Source organism: Dermacentor silvarum, chromosome 10 (genome assembly GCF_013339745.2).
Source record: "Dermacentor silvarum isolate Dsil-2018 chromosome 10, BIME_Dsil_1.4, whole genome shotgun sequence".
NCBI classification, from domain to species: Eukaryota; Metazoa; Arthropoda; class Arachnida; order Ixodida; family Ixodidae; genus Dermacentor; species Dermacentor silvarum.
The window spans coordinates 98352113-98377184 of record NC_051163.1 but is presented as its reverse complement, the minus strand read 5'-3'; the positions used below and the strand labels follow the sequence as shown (position 1 = coordinate 98377184).

The window sequence follows — 25072 nt, the reverse complement described above, 5'->3', positions numbered from 1 at the left end:
TACATTCCCAGAAAACACGATCTTTTGGCACCAACGTTCAATAGATCGCCAAACTGCGATCGTATGATACTTTTTCCGGCCGCTAGACGCCATGTAAACAAGAAAAGGCGCGAGGCGCACACGATTGAGAACAGCAGCCACTCGTCGCAGCAGCTTCCCTGCAATACTCGCCTGCCCATCTCACGTGAAAAAGTTGGAGCGCACTAAGTTTCTTATTCCGGTACCAGCAAATCTCCTCTCGGGTCATCGCACACCACATTCCCAGCTAACGCCAGCAATCCTATTGTGGCAAGCATCTTCACTTATCTGTTTCACAATGCATGGGCTGTAGTGCCGTTGGTAGCGTACCGCACACTTTTAATAGGCAATAACTCAAATGCACCACCGTTCCCTACTGCAGGTAGCGCAAAGGGAGCGTCATGTATTGCTCTGGCAGCATCGTGATGTCCACGAGTTCAATTTTGTTTATATTTCCTGTCGCCGTCTTAAAACATTACGCAATTGGAAAACGACAATTTGCGTCTCGGGATGCTAAGGCCCTACCAGCTTGGCGCACATTCGCATCTCGTGCCGCGATGGTTTGTGCTGAGTGTGCATGTCAAAACTTCCTGCCAAAATGCTCCACTTGAAGAAGCTGCTGACGCAGGCCAAATTTGAGGAGTGCAAAGGTAAGCTTGCTGAAGCCATAAAAAGGACAACGCGGGTCTCAGGGCTGCTCAAGCCCCACTAGCTCGGTTTGCGCCGACATCTCGTGCAGCAATGATTCACACAACGCTTCGCTTTTCGTAGATGTCAACTACAGTTGAGTCTGTCAATTTTTTCGTGACTTGCAATCATACGTTTTCCTGGTTAGTACGTTTCTTTCTTGCATTTTTTTTCCAAAACATATCAACGAGGTTCTACTGCATCATCATCATTATCAGCCTATATCTATGTCCACTGCAGGACGAAGGCCTCTTTCTGCGATCTCCAATTACCCCTGTCTTGCGCTAGCTGATTCCAACTTGCGCCTGTGAATTTCCTAACTTCATCACTCCACCTAGTTTTCTGCCATCCTCGACTGCGCTTCCCTTTTCTTGGTATCCATTCTGTAACTCTAATGGTCCACCAGTTATCCATTCTACGCATTACATGGCCTGCCCAGCTCGACTTTTTCCGCTTAATGTCAACTAGAATATCGGTTATCCCCATTTGCTCTCTTATCCACACCGCTCTCTTCATGTCTCTTAACGTTAGGCCTAATATTTTTCGTTCCATTGCTCTTTGTGCGGTATACTGTATACTGCTACTGCAATAGGTCACTGCTTGTGCATGATTCACATTTAACAGTCTTGCACAAACTTGTCCTTGGTAAAACTGCACTGGCTTGGTACCCCACAAGCCGGTTGGTGTTGTATGACATAGTCCAAATCTTGGCCCACAAGGGATTTGTGATACCATTCAATTGCCAGCTCACATTACAATGACACAGCTTCACACCATGCTTAAAACCATGAAGTCATGCTACAAGTGACACTGGCTTTGAAGTGCTTCCATTACTGTATTTGCTCAATTAAAACACATCATCTATTGTAACGTGCATCTGATTTTCATGGACAGAAATTAAAGATGCAGTGCTCTCAATTGTAACACACGCCCCTATTTTGCCCGCTGTGCCACCCCATGGCTATGCCACCGTGTCTGGTTGTTGATCAGTCATTTTGAGTGAGGATGAACTGTAGCTCAAAACTAAGACACATAGCAACAGACACCGGTTGTTGAAAGTAAGAGTGGTGTGTCTATTGTTGCTTCTTGTGTCCACATCCATCTGTGCATCTCACACATCATCCCAATTTTAGATGGCTTCCTGGTGGCAATGTATGACCTACGTATGACAATGAAGCCACAGAGTCTCATGAAATAGCATTTATAATGAACCTGAGTAAGAGTCTTCAGTATGTGTCTTCAGAATGTGTGTTCAGCTCATTCCTACAGTCGAAAACTCAGTGCCTGCAAGAAAGCAACATCAAAAAATAAATTAGAGTGTGCAAGTGGGTCCCACGGCTATATTAGGTACAGACAGGCAAGCAAGCACCAGGTTGCTAATTGATTTAACACAACGTGCAGCATTAGCAGCACGGCTCTTTGACGGCTCTTTCTTATAGGGCCTTCATTTTCTATGTGCTGCTAAGAAGGTGCAGAAATCATGAAATTTTTTTATTAGTTGTGAATTCACAATAATGACTTTCAGTGTGCAAGACACTTTTCCGATTAGGTTCACTGTCTTTTAACACTTAGAAGCTATACCACCAAGCTTGTGAGGGATGCTGCAGTTTGAGAGCCCCAAAATTATTCTGACCCTTCAAAGTTCCTCAATTCTTCGACCCTCAAGCTTGAGCTGTACTCGTACAATACTCATCCTGTACTCATTCATCCCTGTACACATATACAACAATACTGTTGGCATCGTCTAATCGGCTCGTTTCACTGACAACTGCTGGCTTTGGGCACCCACACGTCATTCTGTAGGTTGCATTTGTTGCCATAAACAAAAAGAATATTATTGCAAACCTGTATGCACAGCTGCTGTCCGACTCAATCTAAACAAAGTAAGTTAAACTGTGGGATTTAACATCCAGAAACTGTACAGCGGCTTTCCGATGGAGGCCTCCACTGCGCAGTGGAGGCCTCCATTTCAATTCTGATCACCTGAGGTTTTTAGACATGCACTTGAAGCACAATACATGAGTGCTTTTGCATTCCGTATCCCACAGAAAGCGGCTGCTGTCACTGGGAATCGAACCCGCGATCTTGTGCTCAACAGCACAAAGCCATGACCACTGAGCCAACACAGCAGGTATTTAACCGAACAATGAAGACACATCTGTATAAGCTCAGATTTAATAAACACAGGCTGTAACGAACAAAGACTGAATGCTGTAAGCAAGACACATTAGGCTAGCACATTCGAGTCCCCCAAACCAGAATTCTTCAGCACACTCTGCAGAAGAAGTGAAACAGTGCATTAAAGAAGTGTTTGGGTTATGTATAACGGATACTGTACATTGATAAAAACTCTTCCTTGATGTTTTACCCAAGGCATCCATTGAATACAAGGAATAAACAATACAGATAATAAAGCTAAAAAGAATGAGAAGTTTCATGATATTTTTCACAACAGAGCTTGTGAGTTAAAGGTTTAACAGCCTTCTAGCACAAAGGAACTTCAGCCAAAGGAATATGCCCACTGCAGAAGGAGGGAGAAGCCTTTGGGTAGTGTCTTTGGGTAAGGTTTAGAAGCCTTTAGGTAAGGTTACCAAAGGTTTTAGCAAAAGGCAGTAAAAGCTTGCTCTGCACACATGCCCAGCCTAACAGCCAGAGCCATAATAAGCAACTCCTAAAAGCTTCCGAATGCAATGTGAAACTGGAAATGCCAACTACATGCGCTCCTATATAAATGCAGAATTTATTGACAAAACATTTCCAGCCCTCTCCATGAGAACTACTCCCACCACAAGCACTACTGCTCTACAGTCGAATCCCCCAACAACGAATGCCGCTACAACGAAATTTCCGCCACAACGAAGATTTTACGATTCCCCATCAGATGCCCATAGAAAGTAATACAAAAAAAGTCTCTCCATAATGAAGGCGTTTTATTCGGTGATTCTGCTTCTACAAACTTTTCGAGAACGAAACTGGGACTGAATTGAAGTTGGAACTGCCGAGTAGTCAAATTAGAAGGCCCTTCCAAAGCTGTGACGTTCGTATATCAGTTTGAACAAGGTTTTCGCAAACGAAATCAAGTTCAAAGTACCGATTTATGCCACTGCAATTCATAGCCACGCGTGGTCGTCATGCGCCTGCGCGAGACTGCACAAACTAAATTACTAAGCACGGTGTCACGCGCGCACAGCTAAACATGAAAACATCTTGCTTGACCGCGGAAACTCGGTTTCAACACGCTGGAGTGAGGAGGCGGGGCAATAGCAGCGAGCGAATTGACCTCCGTGCCGTCTCCCGTTTCAACGCGAACTAAACGTCGAAAGCACAGCGCACACGACCCTACCGGCACTAGTTGCACTTTGCCTACATCGCAGATCGCTTTGAAGACAAGGCCCGCCCAGGCACGCACTTTGTGCACGGCGCAGATTGCTTTCAAAATACGGCGGCCACACCGCAGCCACTTTTGTCAACATGATGCCAACGTCTCGTCGTCTGGGGAAAATGACAACCCGCTAGACACACCGACTTTGGTGACTGCTTTGAAAATATTGAATCCTTTTGACCTTGTCTTAAACGTTATCAGAGCCCACGACAATAACATTGCCATGGCTCTTTCAACAAACTGTGAGACTCGTGTAACGGCTTTGCTTGCCATGAAGCGTAAGAAATCCAGGCTGATCGACTTCTGGAAATAAAACTGCCGGTAAGCGCAAGCTTTCCAAGCTTGCCGACTTTGTCATAAACATGCAGTGAAATTGTGATAATTCAAATCACTTCATTGCGACGGTGCATGTGCAGCAAAATGAGTGTTTTGCGATCGGCCGGGCACGGGCGTTGGGTTAGGCGTCGGCCGCAATGTGCGAAAAATGCTGTAACAGCGGCGCGAAATGCATTCTCTCGTGAAGCTGACACTTTATCGACTGCCTTCGGTACGTCTCAACCTTTGCCCCCATGCCATCGCGAACATTTCCCGGACAATGGCTTCGTTTCGTTCGCGGCTTTGCCATTTGGCGCATGTATATACATACCAATTTCTCGCCAATGAAGTTCCGCCACAACGAAATTTTTTGCATGTCCCGTGAATTTCATTGTAGCGGGACTCGACTGTACATGAATGTCTAGGCAAGGGGAGAGGGTTATTTGACAACCTGTGAGTGCCTTGCACTTGATTGCCATGTTTCCCACTGATGGTCTACAGTTGGCAACTAACTTGAGCTTTCTTTGAGTGGTCTACACATTCTGAATATATATTTTATAGATGAATGGGGACTGAGTGCATCACTCCATTTCCTACAACTCTATCACCGGTACTGCTGCCGGTATCAATGATTTAGCCGAATGCAAATCCATGCCGTTGTGTTAACCCTTTCCCTACCAAGGATGAGCCAGGCTCGTCGTAGAAATTTGTAACGCTCTTACAGAGGACGAGCTGGACCCATCCAAACTGAAACCTGCAAACACAAGTTCGGCATCACCGCGCATACGTTGGCTGAGCTTCCCTCCATGTGTTTCTTTAGATGTTGCATGACAGGTGACACAACAGAGCAGCAAATCTTTTGTACAGGCTGCTTTCCAAAATGACACTGTCATCTCTTAGACGCTCTCACAGACGATAACTCTCGGCGTCAACTTTGCAGACAGGATGCAAATTCTCAGACACTTATGTCATGGCTTGTCGCTCGCCACTTCCCAAGTACATTCCGCCAACTGCTAAAAGTCAAGTGCCGACAAGGAGATGCTTCATGTGCTCAAAAGGATCCTCAGGTGATTGGAAGACAAGCACTCGAAAGGAAACCAGGACCTGGTGCTAGAACTGCAGCATGGCGCTGTGAACGCTTTGAAGTGAACCACACGGAGGCTGACAATTAGAATGGTCAAAGCAAAGTGATATGGGCATTCATCGGAGTGCCAGTATCGCTTTAGTTCGGTGCAAAGCACACACCTTTCCAGCTAACCTTTGAATTTTGAAGCTCCGCATTAAAATTTTTGTTAGTACTGCACTAAGCAAGCTTTCAGTTTATTTAACTTTTCAGGATATCTTTTTTTTTCAACGCATTCACCTGAAATAAACAGTTTTAGCTTTTTTGTGCTCTTTCATTGCGCATATGTTTTTTTGTATGGATAAAAACAATCGGTATATTTGGGTCATTTTTGCAGAGAGTGCTCAGTTGCGAAAGGGTTAAAGGTATACTAAATAGTGAAATAAGCTGACCTGTTTCAGTGGTAAATTTCCCTTCAACAATACCTAAAGAGCCACTGTTACACTAAGAGGAGGCTTAACGAGATACAGAAGACCCACAAACAAAAGACGAATGGCGGCCACACTTTGAAGTTACCACACCAGCTCAACACATAAAATTTGAGGGTGTCTGCCGGAAACCATGTTTTTCTTCACCACTAAAGATCAATTATATTCTATGCTATAGGAGCCAAATGAACTTAGCAACATTAGACAACTTTTAATGCACTACAACGGCTTCATAGCGAGAAAGTCATCCATGGTGTGATGTTGATGTAGCAGGACGAAACTCGAGAAACGTAAATGTAAAGTTCAACCTTCATTTCCTCCTCTAGTAATCAACCTCCTGTCAGAAGATTAATATAAACATAGACTTTTAAAATAATATGTTCTAAGTGCAAACTGACTTAGTGCTTCTCTTTAGCGTTACTCCAACATAACTATCTGGTTGGACTGGCAGCACTGCACAACATATGTCGTCAACACATTGACACAAGTGCATAGCACTACTGCAAGTGCAGGAACCAGAAGTCAAGCCTCTCAAAGTTACCAGGACCACTGGGTGTCACAGGAGTCCACTGGGTGTCACAGGAGTCACTGGCTTTTCCCAGTCAGCCAAGCCTTGTCATAACTAAGTTGATGCGACATGGAAATAACTTCATTATTCTTGTTATTTGTTGCTGCGTACAAGCATATATTCGTTACATGCTGAAATCAGCAAGGAACATTTTGGATTTACTTCACTATATTCTTGTAACTTGCTACAACTTGCATTCAGACAACTTTGGTGGGATCCTGCTGAACTTACTCATAACTGCTCTAGAGCAAAAATACAAAACTGAGCTGCCAGGTTTGTCTTAGGGTGGTACGGAAGGAGTTGCATGGCATTGAAAGACAAACTTTGTTGGGAATCAATGATCGTCAGACGCAGAAAACTGAGACTGAAGCTTCTATATTTAATATACCATAGTAAGCCTGAAAATAACAAAGAAACTTACCTAAATGAACCCTGCTCTATCTCATAATGTAATGATCATGACTCCAAAATCTTAGAGTACCAAACCAAGACTGCTAACGGTATGCCAACTCTTTTTTTGTCCAAACAGTAAACTAGTGGAACATGGTGACTAAGGAGCAAGTGCATTGTGTAAATGAAGATGTATTCCATTAATTGGTGTAAAACCTCTGCTTAGTGGTGGGAATGCCCTTCAGTGTTTTGGAGCAGCCATTGGAGCAGGCCAAATATACTTTTGGAGCACCTACTGTTGTGTTTGGAGCAGGTGTAAGATTTCCATGAGAGCGCACACAGAGAAACGAAATATAGTTCAGTGTTCTTTTTAGTTTATGCAATCATTTCCTCATAGGAACTGGGAGCAAGATAAGCGATTCATCACAGTACACCCGGATGGCAGCAGCGAGCCTACTATGACATGCTAATGGCTGTGCTGTGCAAAACTGACCAAGTTAAGGAACCTTAAAGGGGCACTATAAAGAGAAACACTAAATCAGTTTAGTCTGATTAAATATTCTTTCAAAACTCAATTTTCTTGAATTTCAGGGTAATAAGTGGATTATTAGAAGAGGATACAAAGGTGTCAGTTCAGCTTAATAAAGTATGTGCCGAAACATCAGGGCTAGTGTGACGTCATGGACTTGAATGTCATTTTTCTTATTTGGGCCCCATTGTGGGCCGGGAAAAATTCAATATGATACAATTGAATCTCGATAATTCGAACTCGAAGGGGCCCGGAAATTTGTTCAAATTAAAGAAAGGACATATTTTTGACGTATTCGAGCACCATAGCACGATGAACGAACAGTGCGAGTCGTGAAATATCGCGGCGCGCAACCGCCCACGCCGGCCAACGCTCGGTTCCCGATCACGGCAGCAAACGAAACTACTTCAAGGAGAGAACGGCGCTGAATGGCGACGGGGCGAGGCGCGCGCGGAGGCCGTCGAAGGTGAGGGAGGAAAGCGGCAGGGAAGCAGATTTGGCCTCGGCAACTCCGCCGCTTCGGTGGCACCATAGCACGATGAACGAACAGTGCGAGTCGTGAAATATCGCGGCGCGCAACCGCCCACGCCGGCCAACGCTCGGTTCCCGATCACGGCAGCAAACGAAACTACTTCAAGGAGAGAACGGCGCTGAATGGCGACGGGCGGGCGCGCGCGGAGGCCGTCGAAGGTGAGGGAGGAAAGCGGCAGGGAAGCAGATTTGGCCTCGGCAACTCCGCCGCTTCGGTGGCACCCCTCGCCCTCTTTCCCAGCTCTCTCGCAGCTCCCTCCCCTTCGACTGTCTCCATGCGCGCCCGCCGCCGGTACAGCCGGCCGGCGCAGATTAGCCCACTCCCTGAAGTTTCGTTTTCTGCCGTTATCGGGAAGCGAGTGTTTGCCGGCGTGGGTCCGACCAGCTTAACCCGCTCCCTGAAGTTTCGTTGTGTGTCATTATCGGGAAGCGAGCGTTTGCCGGCGTGGGCAGTTTCGTTGGCCGGACTGGGCCTCCGCCGCTGCATTAAGGGGTCTCTCCTAAGCTTTTGCTCTATGGCGGTGTCGAGTAATGCCGGTCGGAGGCGCCGCCGCGTTATTCGGCGCGCTGCTGGGAGCATTGTCAGTCTGCGGTATGTTCGAAGTAACCGTCGCAAATGCTTTTGTGTTCGAATTACCGAGCGTTTTCGTTTATTGAAATACACATAACTTTGACGGGACCACTGCGTCAGTTCGAATAAACCGGCAGTTCGAATTAAGCGTGTTCGAATTAATGAGATTCGATTGTAGGATGTTGATAGGACTCATTAGGATGTCGCTGTGACACATCTTTGATACTTTCCTGGCACACCTCTGAGCATTCTCACATGCATGCTTGGACAGAAAAAGCAGGGAAAAAAAAATAAGAGCAGTAATATATCCTATGAACACTGTATGTGAGGCATGCTAGAGGCTTTATGGCACTGGGAGCGGACACCCCGAGTCTGAAATATACAACGTTCAGTTCATTATGAACAAGTTACCGTATTTATTCGATTGTAAGGTGGTCACAACTTTAAGGCAAGGATGCAGTTGGGGCACCCCAAAAAACAAAACTTAGGTATCCACACTAGTATAAGGCGCTATACGGTAGCCTACAGATTATTCAGACTCGGCTGGGACTGCCCGAAATATCGAATAATCGGAAGCCCGTAGAGTAATTTGAATAATCCGTGTGGGTTACATGAAAATTTTCCCTGATAATGTGCCTTTATGGCAGCACGCGGCACACTGTGTACAACTAAGGCAAAACATGCACTGCCGTTACGTCCCACCTCAAGGCCAAATTCACATATAACTTGCACCATTCATTTACTGTTACATATTTCTGATCTTGGTGCGGGTTATATGTGCCCAAGATCTGTGTTGCCAGAAATTTCGTGTTGCTGCTGCCATATTGAAACAGTAACTGGAGCTATCAGTTTTGCATATAAAGCAGGGGGTGACTTCACGGCTAAGGATTCTGGAAAAAAAAACCTGACTTTATATTAAAATAAATACACTACATGAATATCGGTCAGCCAGCTTCGAGTGTTCAATATGCCAGAGCCATGACAAAATTCGTCCTCGTCGATATCCCGCTGTACTTGGCTTCAAAGCGACACTGAGGGGAACTCCGACAAGAATTGCACTGTTGATTTTACCCCCGAATTTTAGGAAGAAGTTGGGTGCGGGTTATATGTGCCTTTTATTTTGCTTAGTTTTATTTTAGAATCCTTTTATTCTCACCTCCATGCCTTCTCATCTCGAGGGCTGCGCGTGTTTGTCAAGGTACAAACACAACATGCTTCTTGCCAAAGCTGCCTTTAGCCCACCGAGAACTACTACTATTGGAATTCTTGGCAGCAGCGACGGTGCAGTGAAACTTGCCGTGAAGTTGGCCTACCAAGTGCCCTTAACAAAACTGACCGCTTTGCCGCCACATTCAATATGTAAGCTTATTTCCAGCAACAAGCAGTAGCGAATGTGCTGCATTAACAAGTAAAAGAAAGAAACTACTATAACATCATCTACCTTTGCTTTCAAGGTCCCTCATTTCCAAAATGTTGCTTTTCAGCTTGAGCTTCAGAATTTCACGGTACAGTTCATCCCTGAAAGCAAGAAGAGAATAAAAGCAGTGCACGTTAGTACAAAGCAGTAATTTTTTTCCTTCCTATGTTTACAATTCATCACACACTGAGCAATTATCGATTGGGACAGCATATTTTTCCATTAGTGGAAAAACAAAAAACATTTCTCGCTATGAAAAATGCTACTAATACTGTGCTGTCCTAACTTGCAGGCAACCAATAGAATGATTAGTCTCCTGAAAAAGTAAAGTATGCGATTAATCATGTTGTCGCAATGTCAAAAACAGAGGTCACAGAGCACTGATCAAGAGGAACAGCAGCAGGTCGCCTTTTTAATACTGAGTGCTACCGCGACTTCTTCTTCCCAGCGCCTTGATACCCGCATTGTCCTCTTCTTCATCGGAGTACACGCGCAACTTAAGCATATGAGGGTGGTGTACAAAGGGACATAGTAAGAAAACAAAAACCAACTAACAACAAAACGAATGAAAGTTAGTTCGACAGGTACGGCTTCATCCGCACCACATGCACCATTTAGGGTAAGTGCTTGTGGTGACTGGAGCTATTGTTACTGTCAGGAACGACCTCGTAGCTCACGTCACTCAGGCGTCGGATCACTCTGTTTGGCCAAAGTACTGTCTTAGCAGTTTTTCGGAAAGTCCACGACAGCGTATAAAAAAAAATTTAATTATGGGGTTTTACGAGCCAAAACCCCAATCTGATTATGAGGCACACCGTAGTGGGGGACTCCGGAAATTTGGACCACCTGGGGTTCTTTAACGTGCACCTAAATCTAAGTACACGGGTGTTAAGTACACGGGTGTTTTCGGATTTCGCCCCCATCGAAATGCGGCCGCAGTGGCCGGGATTCGATCCCGCGACCTCGTGCTCAGCAGCCCAACACCATAGCCACTGAGCAACCACGGCGGGTAACGCGACGGCGTATGGGTATCCAAACCCATGCTTTGTCACCAGGAGTGTAGAGAACGGACCTGTGTCGAAGATCGTACCATTTTGCATCTTGGTCTTGCTGATGGCGGATACGTATGCGGACAAGCTGTCTGGCTTCTTCAGCGCGCTGAGTAACTTTGTCAACGTCGGTAGGTATGTTGTCACACTCGTGCGGCAACATGGCATCCAATGTCATTGTGGCTTCGCGACCGTGGACTAAGCTAAACGGTGTAATTCGAGTAGTTTCTTGTCGAGCGGTATTGTATGCGAAGGTTACGTAAGGGGAACTCCAATCCCAGTTCTTATGTTTCACGTCGACGCACATGCACAGCATGTCTGCGAGGGTCTTATTAAGGCACTCGATTAGTCAGTTGGTCTGGGGATGATATGCAGTTGTTTTCCGGTGACTTGTACCACTGAGTCTGAGAACCAAGTCAAGAAGTTCTGCAGTGAAGGCAGTTCCCCTGTCTGTGATGACTACTGTTGGGGCACCGTGCCTAAGGACGACGTTTTGGATGAAAAAATGAGCTGCTTCGGCTGCTACGCCCCGCTGCATAGCTTTAGTCTTAGTATAGTGCGTCAGGTAATCGATGGCGACAATAATCCATCTGTTGCTGGCTGTAGAAAATGGAAATGGGCTCAGGAAATCCATACCAACTTGGGTGAAAGGCTGTCCTGGTACCTCGACTGGATGTAAGAGACCTGCAGGCTTGCCGGGAGGTGCTTTGTGTCTTTGGCAGTCGGCAAATGTTTGTACGTGATGTTTCACAGCAGCGGGCAGCTTTGGCCAATAGTACTTGCATCGGAGTCAGGATAATGTTCTTGTGTAGCCTAGATGACCTGAGGTGGCTTCATCGTGGCATGCTTTTAGTACTTCTTTTCGAAGTGATGCTGGTACGACAAGCAGGTACATGCAGCCGCTGGCAGAAAAGTTAATCTGATAGAGAACATCGTTCCGCAGACAACGACGGCAGTCCCCTGGCATAGAGTCGCGAGACATCTTTACTTCGGCCTTCCAAGAAATTAACGAGTGGGAGCAGCTCTGGGTCATGGCACTGCTCCTGTGAAATGGTGACGGCGTCGACCACTCCCAAAAATGCAGCGTCCATGTCATCGGTACCTGCAGGCTCGACGGGTGACCGCGAGAGGCAGTCGGCGTCGGTGTGCCTCTTCCCTGATTTGCAAATTATTGTCATGTCGAACTCCTGAACTCGACTCCGGCGCGCCAGACAGCCAGATGGGTTTTTCAAGTTAGTCTGCCAACAAAGAGAATGATGATCGCTGAGAACCTTGAACGAATGGCCGTACAAATACGGGCGAAATTCGATAACCGCCCACACCACGGCAAGGCATTCCTTTTCGGTAGTCGAGTAGTTTTCCTCTGCACGAGAGAGAGTTTGGCTGGCATAGGCAATTACTTTTTCAGAACCGTCTTGCCACTGCACCAGTACGGTAGCCAGACCAACATTGCTTGCATCGGTGTGAAGTGCTGTAGGAGCTTCCTGGTCGAAGTGTGCAAGAACTGGAGGTGTTTTCAGGCGTTGGCGTAGTCTGCTAAATGCTACTTGCTCATTTTCACCCCACAGAAAGGGAACATCGTATCGCTTAAGGTGGGTTAACAGTGCAGAAATACATGAGAAGTTCTCAATAAACCGGCAGTAATAGGTGCACAGCCCCAACAAGCGCCTCACTGCCTTTTTGTCGGGCGGTGTGGGGAACTTTGCCACAGCATCTATTTTGGCTGGGTCAGGTCGTACACCCTCGTGATTGACGATGTGGCCAAGGAAGCACAGTTCACTGAAGCCAAAATGACATTTCTCGGGCTTTAACATCAGGCCAGCCGAGCGTATGGCTTGAAGAACAGTGAGTAACCAGCTTAAGTGCTCCTCGAATGTAGCCGAGAACACTATGATGTCGTCGAGATAGACCAAGCACGTTTGCTATTTCAGGCCTGATAGTACAGTGTCCATTAGACGGTGAAAAGTGGCTGGCGCTGAGCACAAACCGAAAGGAAGTACCTTAAATTCGTAAAGACCGGCGGGGGTCACGAAGGCAGTCTTCTCACGATTTCTCTCATCAACCTTTATCTGCCAATACCCGCTTCGTAGGTCCACTGATGAAAAATAATGCGCATGCCGCAGCCTGTCCAGCGAGTCGTCTATGTGTGGCAGGGGTGGATGTCTTTCTTCATGACCTGGTTTAATTTGCGGTAATCGATGCAGAAGCGCAAGCTACCATCTTTCTTTTTGACCAAGACCACGGGTGACGCCCAGGCTTACTTTGTTATCTAAAAGAAAATATAATTTCTAATCGCATATGTAAAGGGAGACCACTGAATTACTTAGTAATAAAGGAGTCAGATGGGCAAATTTAGTGACTTTTAGCAAGTGCACTTGTAGCACTGCTACATGGCCACTAACGACATGCTGCTACCAGAGAATTCATGAATAACTATTTGGATCTATGAAATGCACAACCGACGCACACTCAACATGGGGGCAGGCAACCCGCCGGGGTGGCTTAGTCAGCTAAGGCGTTGCGCTGCTGAGCACGAGATCGCGGGATCGAATCCCGGCCACGGCGGCCGCATTTCAATGGAGGCGAAATGCTAAACCGCCCGTGTGCTTGCGTTGTAGTGCATGTTAAAGAACCCCGAACCCCAGGTGGTCAAAATTAATCCGGAGCCCTCCACTACAGCGTACCTCCTAATCAGAACTGGTTTTGGCACGTAAAACCCCCGAAAGAAGAAGATGGGGCAGGTACACCAATCAACTGGAGAAAGCCCCGGCACCCTTCCAAAACATTTCCAGCCACGTGTGGAAAATGAAAAAGGTATACTGGCACTAAATCTCATCACTGCATGCTTCTTTAACACTTGCCATTTATTCAGATACAGAGACAAGTTGAACAACCTTGGACAGTCACCCAATAAAGCTAGCATGGTTTGCTTGCTTTCTTTAAAGGAAAGAACTAAAGGAAAGAAAGCAGCCTTGCTTTCTTTCCTTTATTTCCACTGGACTTGAATTACAGGTCTGGGTGCTTGATAGGCTAAACAGACACATCACCTCGTTTTAAAGACAGCAGAATCTGTAGGACATTTAAAGCCTCGAGAAAGAAACCTGTAAAATACAGTCGAAACCATTTATAACGATACCGGTTTTAACAATATATCGGTTATAATAATGAGAAGCTGCTGCACCGTCAGCTTTTGTATGTTTTCTATGGTGAAACAATCCGTTAACTACAATGCCCCCATGCCGCAGTATCGGTTATAACGATGAACTCTGGCTACTGGGTGACCGTGCTGAAAGGGAATGGAATGCGAACTCCTTGAAAAGAAAAAAAGACGTTTGCGGCGTTGCACGCCACCGCGCGCTGTTTTCCATTCTTCTCTGCATTGTCAACCGTCGACAGCGGCAAACGGTAGTTTCGTTTTGACTCGGTGCACGCATCGGCTGTGCGCCTTCAGAACCGAAAGGTCGCCTTCCATGATTGCGTTGACAGCGGCTGCAGTTGCGGTAAACGGTAGTTTCGGTTTGACTCAGCACAAAGCTGTCGAGGATTGAGAGCACCGTCTACATCGCGATGGGCGGCGACCTGGCGACACTGCCGAAAAAAATAATTGGGATGTGCATGCAGTAGTCAAAAACGTGTCTCAGATGAAGACGCGCGCCGCGGCCGCGCTATGAAAGGCGTCGCGAGGCCTTCAGCGCTGCGAGATAATCAGTCAGGAGATGACGAGAAGTACAGTGTCCACGCTGCTTTTGTGCAAAATAGAAACGAGATTCTGCTGATTCATTCAGTAAATAATAGCGTGTTGACGTAGAAAGCATTTGTTTATTGTTTTCTTGATACCCTTGGTAATTCGACATTCGGTTAATTCGGACATTTTTTTGGTCCCGTGAAATCCGAATTAATGAGGTTTTACTATAGCAGTGCCATTCTTGCACACCGACAGCCGTGACTTGTTACACGCGATCAGCAGCGGGATGGAGGAAGGTGGTGAGGAGAGGCACTGGCCTCCCCGCTATTACAGTTTTCTCACAACAGCTCTGCAATCCCAATTCTGATTTTTTTCATGCAACTAGGTTATAACAATGGAAATTTCATGGCACTTGAATATTGTTATAAGTGGGTTCGACTGTACTATTCAAAAGCATCAGAGACCTGCACACACTCCAGCGTCTTGTGGACCACTAGAGTAACAAAAACAGATACAACGTGCTTACCGATGATTGGCATCCTTGATACCCATCTTTTCAAGGCTGACATCGTTCAGTCGTACCAGTGATCTGCCTGCAATGCAAGGGCAGACAGTCTAAGCACATGTGTGCGCAGTTTAGTATCTGCAAAAGCCACACTACTTGATAGCTGGTTCATGATTTTTGCTAACAAGTTTGTCTGGCCCTTTCCCGATTCACTGTCGCTATGCCTATGCCTATTCCTGTCTAAGCCCTGTCTTTACAACTAAAGAATGCATTCTGTCATTCTAATATTTCTTGCTGTGACCAATGTGAACTCTTAGGCAAACTAATGAATAAGGTAGAAACTTGGGCTAGCTCGTGTAGCACAGTTAAGATTATGGAGGATCCATACTTGGAAAAAAGCACAGAGGAAAGAGCAGTGTGTGTCGCTCTTTCCTATGTGCTTAATCCAAGCCCTGGTTTCGACAATCTGGTCCTCCAAGGCTTTTCAATTTTGTTTGCATTTCTTGCAGCATTCTGATGTCAAGTTTGCAGGTCTACAGGTTATAGAGAGGCACAGCTCTCCGAGTAAAAGACATCCTTTACACTTTTTACGTGACAAGTTTGCACGGCACAATGTTTGCATGAATCGCCTGATCCCAGCTCATGCGCAGAGGCACACTATTTGCAGTGTATAATGAAGGAAAGCATGCATAGCAGCAGTAATCATGAGCTGAAAGGGTTTGCACTGTCTGCCTTGCTGCACTGTCATGTCAGTCATTGTGCCTTCAACCACGTTTATTAGGTATACAATATGGTCACTGCATCCTACATTCCACTGAGACAGCCCCTGCTTTATAACCTGCACAGAGAGACCCTGAACAGAGATAATAATGACACTGAGGGCTCCGAAATCTGACAAACAAGGTTACATGAGGAACGTGCTGACTGCAGGCAGACCGATCTCTCCCACCCATCTGTCCCCAATTTTTCTTTTATTTTATAGGCTGCCTTTACAAGGCTGTCTGGCAACTATTGTCCATGCTTCACTTAATAAACAGACATCACCATTTACTATCACATGAGAACAGAGTGCATCAAAGTATATGAGTTTAACTGACATCATGCTGTGGTGAATGAATGAATCTTGGGGTGTTATGTGTCAAAACCACAGTTTGACTATGAGGCCCGCTGTAATGGGAGACTCCAGATTGATTTTGACCACCTGGGGATCTTTAACGTTCCCCCAATGCCTGGGACACGGGCGTCTCTGCATTTCGCCCCCATCAAAATGCAGCCGCTGTGCCTGGGATTTGATCCCGCGATCTCGTGCTTAGCAGCACAACACCATGGCTGCTAAGCCACCATGGTGGGTAACGCTTTGGTGACAAAAATACTGAATGTTAAGTGATTTACACTGTGAGCATTAAATAACCGAAGGCTTGATCATGTGGCTTGCGACAGACAGTGGTGGCTCACCCCCATCAGTTTGTCCCAAGAGCTGATAGGCAACACATACGTGCATGCAGAATTCATCGATAATGCCGCTTTCGTGAAAACACCAATAGAGAAAAATGTGCAGCCCGTCACTCAGCAAGTCCACAACATTAACTGCGACCAACTTCGTTTTCAGTAATACTGTGTTAAAATTATTTTCACAATACAGTAGAACCCCGCTGTTACGTTCCTGGGTGCTGCGTTTTCCTGGCTGTTACGTCGTTTTCGGCCGGTCCCGGCACAGCTCCCATAGAACCCAATGCATTAGGAACCCCGCTGTTACGTCGCAAGTGTGGGAACGTTCCCGCATGTTACGTCGCGAATCGACACTCTAAACGGCTAGTGCCGACGGCCATATTGACTTTTCACGTAGCTTGACTTGACTGTAGGATTAGCCGCACAATGGGCGACGCCCATTACGTTTCCGGCTCCCGCCAGCAAAATTATGGCCTTCGAGATCAGTATTTACTATTTATAGGTGGCGAGTTTTTAGCATTAAAATTTGTTTCGGCGCACGCATATAAAAGCAGGGCCTTCGAGATTCGTTTCTGATGCCCAGAGAGCTGTCGCGTTGGCGTGGACTCATCGTCATCGCGTCCAAGTGGTCCGTCCTTGCTTCCCGCAGTTATCTCGCGCAGCCTTTGTGTTGCGAGTCGTCGCATGAGGTGGTTGTGCTAACGTCGTTCTTCCGCTTCGACATTATAACTCCGACGCTCCAAGTTGTCTGCCTGCCGCTGCGCCAAACGCTCCTGCTTATCAACGTGGCTGACTGTGTGTAGTGGCTCCCTTGCTCCGTCGCTCATCTCCTTCGGTTCAGGCCGCACGGACGTGCAGAAACAAGTTTTTGGCTCCAGTCTGCGCCGTCTTTGTTTGACTGCCGTGGAAGCATAGTCTACCACCAGGATGGCATCAAGAAAACGAAAAGCATTTTCGCTGCAAGAGAAGCTGAATATCCTCCGCACTGTGGAAGAAAATCCGACGCGGAAGAGGGTGTGTTTAGCGAAGGAACTAGGACTAACGCCTTCAACTCTCAATACCATTGTTGCAAGAAGGAGCGAAATTGAAGAAAACGCCAGAAACTTTGCCGGCGGATGCAAGCAAGCCCGGGGTGCGGAGCACACGCCGCTTGATGAAGCCGTATTCAAGTGGTTTAAACAAGCGAGGGCCGCAGGAGTCAACTTTGACGGCACCATCTTGCGAGAAAAAGCAATTGAGATTGCCGACAAGCTGGGCATTGACAGTTTTCTGCGTCAAACGGATGGATCGACCAATTCAAGAAGAGGCATGGAATATGCTACCGGACGGTCAATGGAGAGGCTGCTAGCGTCGACACAGCAACCGTTGACGCCTGGAAAGAGACCGTGGCGTCCGTTATCAGCGGCTACGCACCCAGGGATATCTTCAATGCCGATGAAGCAGGCCTTTTCTTCAAAGTGCAGCCATCCAAGACACTGAGCCTAAAAGGTGAGGCTTGCCACGGAGGAAAATGCAGCAAGGAACGCTTAACAGTGCTGCTGTGCTGCAACTCAGATGGCTCCGAACTGATGAAACCCTGGGTTATCGGCAAATTTCGGAACCCACGCTGCTTCAAGAATATTCGCCACCTGCCCTGCCACTACAGGAACAATAGCAAGGCCTGGATGACATGCTCGCTTTTTGAAGAGTTTTTGTCTTATATGGACTCGAAGATGGGCTGCCAGGACAGGAAAGTAATTCTTTTTCTAGACAACTGCTCCGCGCATCCGAAACAGACCAAGTCGCTACGAAATATCAAGGTGGTTTTTCTGCCCGCCAACACCACAAGCCACCTTCAGCCCTTGGACGCTGGCATAATCAAAAACGTAAAGCACTTCTACCGGAAATGCATTGTAAAGCAATCTCTGGCCAATGTGGAGCGTGGCAAACAGCCGACAGGCATCACAATCATAGATGCCATGCACTATTTAGCTTCGGCGTGGAGCGCTGTCACTGCAAGTACGGTTCAGCACTGCTTCGCGAAGTGCTTCAGCGCGCGTGTAGACGGCACCGAAGAAGCCGTTGGAGATGAAGCCTTCGCAGACTGCGACGAACTCTGCACAGCGATGCAAACTGTTGGTGATGGAATCGCGTACAGTGATTACGTTTCTATTGATGACGCCGTTGTCACCTCCGAGGTTTTATCTGTGGACGAAATCGTGGCCGAGTGTGCCGATGTGTGCAGCAGTGAAGACGAAGTTGAGGAGGAGGAGGGGGAAAAGGAGCAGCTGCTGGATCCAACCTCCTCGTCGGCCGTAACGGCACTAGATTTGCTCAGAAGGTACGTGAGCTCAAGCGACGATGTCGAGTGCCACACGGCACTGCAGCTTCTCGAAAAACGCCTCGTGCTGCTGGGGCGTGAGAAAATGCGCCAGGCAACGCTTCACGATTTTTTCAAGCGCTAGCACTGAAATAAAATTGTGTGCCAAGCACCACTGCTCTCATTTTTCAATTTTTCCCATTTCTCGGCTCTTACGTTTCCTGGCTCTTACGTTTTTTTTTTTTACGGTCCCGTGAAAAACGTAACAGCGGGGTTCTACTGTATTTAATAGCATGGCTCGTTACATCCCCCTCTCTATCATGTATTCTTTCTCTTTTTTTTTGTTGTGCTTGTGTGGTCAAAAGGAAGAAGAAAAGAAAAAAGAAGCCCACCTGTAATCTCATGATCAAGGAAGAGCGTTGAGTATGAGGTATAATGGTTGATGCAGACACGTTTCATCCACTTCATAACGTGCACGGTCTCCCAGAAAAAGACGGGCAGAGGCCGAGTCCGCTTCCGCTGAGCCTCCTTTTCTACTGTTGCCGGTGAGGGTGGCGCCGCTGGGAAAGTGAACGAGACAGAAGGCATCAGCATGTGAGGCAGTGTCACGTCATCCTATGGCTTATAAGTAAAGGTATCGCCATCCACTGGGTTGAAGAATTCTACAAGGCAACAGATTTCAGCGTCCTTAAAAAGCAAGCCATTATAAAAAAAAAAAAAAAACAGTAAGCTGGCTGAGTTGGTAAGGCAAAAGAATCTCATGATGGTGAGCTGGTTCTCTATGATGCAAAAATTATAAAGTTGCACAAAAATTTGTTCTGAGCCATGAATGGAACACAGGAGAACTGCTTATATAGAGCAGTTGCCCTACCATCTGAGCTTACCAGGAGGACAGCAGATGGAAAAGCCTCCCAAGGTATAGGAATTCTCCATAGCAAAACTTACTACAGCTGGCGAATTTACAGAGAACTTGATTAGGTAAGCAAACATGACACACCTACTTAATGATCTTTACGTTTACTGTCTCTACAGTCTATGCAGCAGTACTTTTATCTAGGTCAATTACTCACAGGGGACCCTGATCATGAGAAGGAAATTTACTGAAAAATAAAAATGGGTTGGAGTGCATACGGCAGGCATTACCAAATCTTGACTGGAAGCTTACCACTGTCGTTAAAAAGGAAAACATACAATTGAATTCTACTGGTGCTAACATATGGGTCAGAAAACGAGGTTAACAAGGACGCTCGAGAGCAAGAACTGCAACAAATAGCAATGGAACGAAAAATGTTAGGCGTAATGTTAAGAGACAGGAAAACGCAGTGCGGATCAGAGAGCAAACGGGGATAGCCGATATTCTAATTGACATTTAAAGAAAAAAAAAAGTTGTCGCAGTTTCACCTGAAAGGTGAAGCATCAATTGCGATAGCAAATTTGAAGAGAGCTATACGGAGTAATGACAGCAGCTTTATCAGCTGTATAAACTTGGACATGCAGCAGCACCGGCAACACGCAGAACTGTTGTCGACGCCGTCGGCGTTTTGCCCGCGTTCGCTCAAAATGCGTGCGGCGTTGGTGACTGTTGCCGGAGCCTCTGATATAAATACGCACTTGGTGCCGCAGCTAAACGTCGCCTCCCTTCCCTCCCCCTCCCCCCCACGGCCTTTCGTGCGTCGGAAGAAGGCACGTTTGCTCTACATATATGGTGATTGTAGAGGAGGAAAGAGACGCCTACTTCTGCAGCCCTTAAGGGAGCACAGAGCAGAACGCGCGTTTGTTCTCCGCCGTGCGTTCACCCGTGAAAGCGCGCGTCCCTCGCGCCCTTTCACTCGCACATACAGCGTTCGGCGCGCGGCGACGATTGCATCTCCATTGACGTCATACGGAACCTCACGGCGACGGCGACGCCGACGGCAGAAATCTGCTTTTGAGTGTCCATATAATTGCTATTGCAATAAAAATGGAGCTGGGCAGCCATGTAATGCATAGGGCAGGCATAGGCAGGTGGACTATTAGAGTTGCAGAATGTGTGCCAAAGGAAAAGAAGTGCGGTCAAGGAGAGCAGAAAACTAGGCGGGGTGATGAAATTGAGAAATTCGCTAGTGGAAGTTGGAATCAGCTAGCACAAGACAGGGGTAATTGGAGATCGCTGGGAAAGGCCTTCGTCCTGCAGTGGACATAAAAATAGGCTGATAATGATGAAGCTGATGACATATACAGCTACATCTGGGTTGTGCAGGGCAATCTAATGACCAGCTCCAGATTTTTCCAGCTCAGACTCCTCATTGGGTACTAAAATCTTGGATAAATCAGCTCTCTCATTATCGAAACCATCAAAACACAGACACTGTGGCCGCAAACTGAACTCAACGCTGAAAATATTGCGAAAATTGAATTATGTTTGTGCAGATGGTCAGCAGCATGATTATTTTACTAAGCACGGAAAGTAACGAGCCTTGAGTCTTGTTTTTCTGAGCCACTTTCCTCTTAAATAGAAGCCGGAATTTTGGGCTAACAGGAACACCTATGCAAGGGCAAGGTGGCGCATATGTGACAGGTTGCTTTTTGTAATTTGTCGCCAAGTGCTAAAACGGGGGATATCAAAAGGTGAGACTTCAGCGATAGATCAATGGTGCAGTCATCCCAACAAGTGTAAGGGTACTGAATAATGGTTGTTGAAAGGAAGTTGTCTTCTGCGGCAGCGAGGACAAGTCTATGCGTCAAAATGTTGCCTCCAGCGACATTGCTTGTTCTACCACTGTTGACCCCATTCGTCTTCATTTTCCTCTGAACACTTCTGTCCAGTGATGATTCATGCACACTGTTGTCTTCCTGTTGTCATCATGGTCACTGCTATAACAATTAAGAGAACAAGACAGAGTCTTTGTCACTTAACAGCCAAAGATTCCGGTATGTCTCACTAATTTCAACTAGTGACATCGCTTTTGCTTCTATTGGCCCTTTGTGTCAATATCCATCATGCCAAGTTGCTGATCCCCACAATAATGACAGTAGGGTGGCTGCCAAACTAACCAAGCAAGGTGAAAAACCTGGTAAATGAGTTGAAGGATAGGACCCATTACTTACACACTAAATGCTTTTTCAAGTGGGATTCAATTTCGCGACCTCGTGCTTAGCAGCCCAACACCATAGCAACTAAGCAACCACGGTGGGTTTCCCAGTTGTCCCGCGTAAACAGCTGCTCCCTTTGTGTTCAAAACGTACGCCATGAAACGCTTTCAGAAATCTGCATAATGCCACCAAATTGCTGGATGTAATGTTATGAACGCTGCCATTAGTGCTGGTTTAGGCAGATGAGATGTCAATCCTTATGGCGTGATGTGCATAAATGAGCTTGCAGGTATAGTTGCTGCGATCAAAACAAATACCAGTGAGGCGAGCTTCCGTGAGTCACAATACCAATACTAGGAGTTATCATGTTTCTTGCAGATGAACATCCATCAAAGTAGTGAACAATGACAGTGCTCGTCTGCTCTTTTTGCCTACACCACTGCTACACACTGTGAGCCTTTCCATATTATGCATAGCACTGCACCACCCAATCCCTTGGCTTCCTTTTTGTACAAGTATGCCTCTTGTCTATGAAGAACCTTACACTCTAATTACTGTGGATTGTAGCTTGAATTCCTGTCCTGCAGTCCTATCAGCGTCTACTAAAATAATAAGAACCCTTTCACTGGATGGTTTGTCTGTAGTAGTGAAGGGTTCGATGAAAGCTTGTTTCACCTGATGCCACGGTGAAAAGCCCAAATTTCAGTCTGTAAGTAAGTAAAGAGAGAGAGTGAAACAGGTAGTGGAGGGAAAAGAAGGGAGGGGGCAATCGGGGTTCTGTTGTCAGCTAGTGTTTCTGAAGCATTTTTCAGAGAATCGTCACACTTTGAGAAATGCCTTGGTCAAGAAATTTTCCATGCCATGTCTCCAATTAATAAAATTGAAAAAAAAAAAAAAGAAAAGTGATAAGAAGCTCAGCGTCATGCTTTAAAAGCTGCTGAAATCCAACTTTTAGTGGAAAAAAGTTCAGTGAACAGCAAGCCAATAGTATTGAGGTGTACCACATACGGCAACAACTGCTGGCCTCTACGGTTTCCACGCTAAGCAAAACGAGAGATCGCGCTTTGTTTGAAGTACAAATAACAAGTTGTCACCACTACCTGTTCACACGTACGTAGGTCAGAAGAGGATGAAAACAGCCCAAAAAACACATAAATTGGGCCGACTCTTGGAAATACATCGATCCTAATCACGCTGCTTAAGCCGGGCGGTGTATATATTCAGGAAGAGCAGAAATGAGTGACGTTATCGGTGTACGCGAGTCGTCGTATCCAAGCAAACACAACAATTTGTGTATTATTGCCGGCTCGGCCAGTTTTACGATGCCCCCTAAGCGGTAACTACTTGCAGAACCAACTCAACAACAAGTTTATCGCTTAGAAAACTAGAGAGCCTCTATAGTTAAACAGGTTCTCTCCAGCCGAGAACACTTGCACGCCTTCAACCACAAACGACACCGCGTACTTACTCGGCTCGGGCTGCCGATGTTTCGCCATGACTCCCTCCCGGGGAAGCTACTTGAGCATATGGAGGTTCGCTGCAAAAATGGCAAGCTGGTTGGCTATGCACAACTGGTAGCGCACACGCTGGCGACGACGGCGCTCAAATTTTGACCCACTTACCGTGACGAAAACTCACGAAACAGCGGCACAGCAACAAGCGGCCGAGGACTGTCAGCTTGTAAACAAAAGGGAGCCGAAGCTATTGTGACGGGAGACGAGAGCGTTCACGTTATTTTGACGCCGAGAGCGCCATTTTTGAACATGAAGTTTAGTTAAATCTTTGGTTGCGCCTTTCGCCGCGCACTTTGTACGGGATATATTCAACTCGAGCTGGTAAAATATTGTTGCGAGGCGGAAAAAAGTGCTGGTTATGAGGCATATGAGGGCATGCACGAAAACAGAGGGCTCAAGTCGACATATTAAAACATGGTGACCGAAGCGCCAGCAGGGTGTTCAGGGCACAGCAACGCCTCCTAAAAGTCTATTTAGGAGGCGTTGGGCATAGAAACGGGGTCCCGGCCACTGATCTGGAGATCAGTGGTCCCGGCTATATATTTACATAATATATAAATATATATATATATTTATATAAAGCGAAATATTTATATAAAGTGCGAAAATGTCTCTATAGGAAGGAATCAACCTTCGTTTTGTGAAAATTTGCACGGATGTCTTGAAAATGATTCTTATTTCACTACAGGTGGATTTTACAGATTCGAAACACTCTAAAATTAACGCATTGTACCCCGCCAATTTTTTTCGGTAAATTTACACCACTAGTACTATTGGCTCACGGGAAGCTAAACTTATGTCACTCACAGTATGTTTTTGAAAAATTTCCAAAGTGGCTTTTGATCAACTGCCTCTGCCTGACCCCGAAATCAGTTTCTTTTTCTTTTCTTTTTATTGGGGGCGGGGGGGGGGGGGGGGGGGCAATTTAGCTAAGGCGATGAAGCTGAAAAATATTTGTGACAAATTTTCAAAAGGTTTCTCGCAAACAAAAAAAGAAATGGGACTACACCACGTATTTATTTCGTTATAAAATAAAGAAAGCCACAATTGCAAAAACAGCGTAATTTAGAACTTTTTCGATACGTTTAAAAAATAAACATCACCAATCTTTATGAAAATTTTATATATAATACACACAGGGGCGGATCCAGGTTTTTTCTGAGGGGGGGGTCAGCTTCTGTCAATGATGATGATAGTAGGCTTTCTCATTTACCGAAATTTACCGTTTCTGCTCACCATAAACCCGCGTTTTATACGGCTCGAGCAACACCTGTAGCCCGCCGTGGTGCCTCAGTCAGCTCAGGCGTTGCGCTGCTGAGCACGAGATCGCGCGATCGAATCCCGGCCGTGGCGGCCGCATTTCGATGGAGGCGAAATGCAAAAACGCCCGTGTGCTTGCGTTGTAGTGCCCGTTAAAGAACCCCAGGGGGTCAAAATTAATCCAGAGTCGTCCACTACGGCGTGCCTCATAATCAGAACTGGTTTTGTCACGTAAAACCCCACAAAGAGGAAGAAGCCCTATAGCGAAGCCAGGTATCGG

General features: G+C 46.4%; 1 protein-coding gene across 1 annotated transcript; it reads right to left on the bottom strand.

The window, feature by feature from the left end:
- Positions 1 to 1890: 1890 nt before the first annotated feature.
- Positions 1891 to 23893, bottom strand: LOC119466346 (protein aveugle-like). The gene is made up of 6 exons (XM_037726855.2): positions 23641 to 23893; positions 23487 to 23555; positions 19339 to 19506; positions 15220 to 15286; positions 9984 to 10060; positions 1891 to 1989 (listed from the first exon to the last, which is right to left on the bottom strand). The coding sequence occupies exons 2-6, from the start codon at positions 23512 to 23514 to the stop codon at positions 1958 to 1960; spliced, it is 372 nt and encodes a 123-aa protein (XP_037582783.1). The 5' UTR covers positions 23515 to 23555; positions 23641 to 23893; the 3' UTR covers positions 1891 to 1957.
- Positions 23894 to 25072: the final 1179 nt, after the last annotated feature.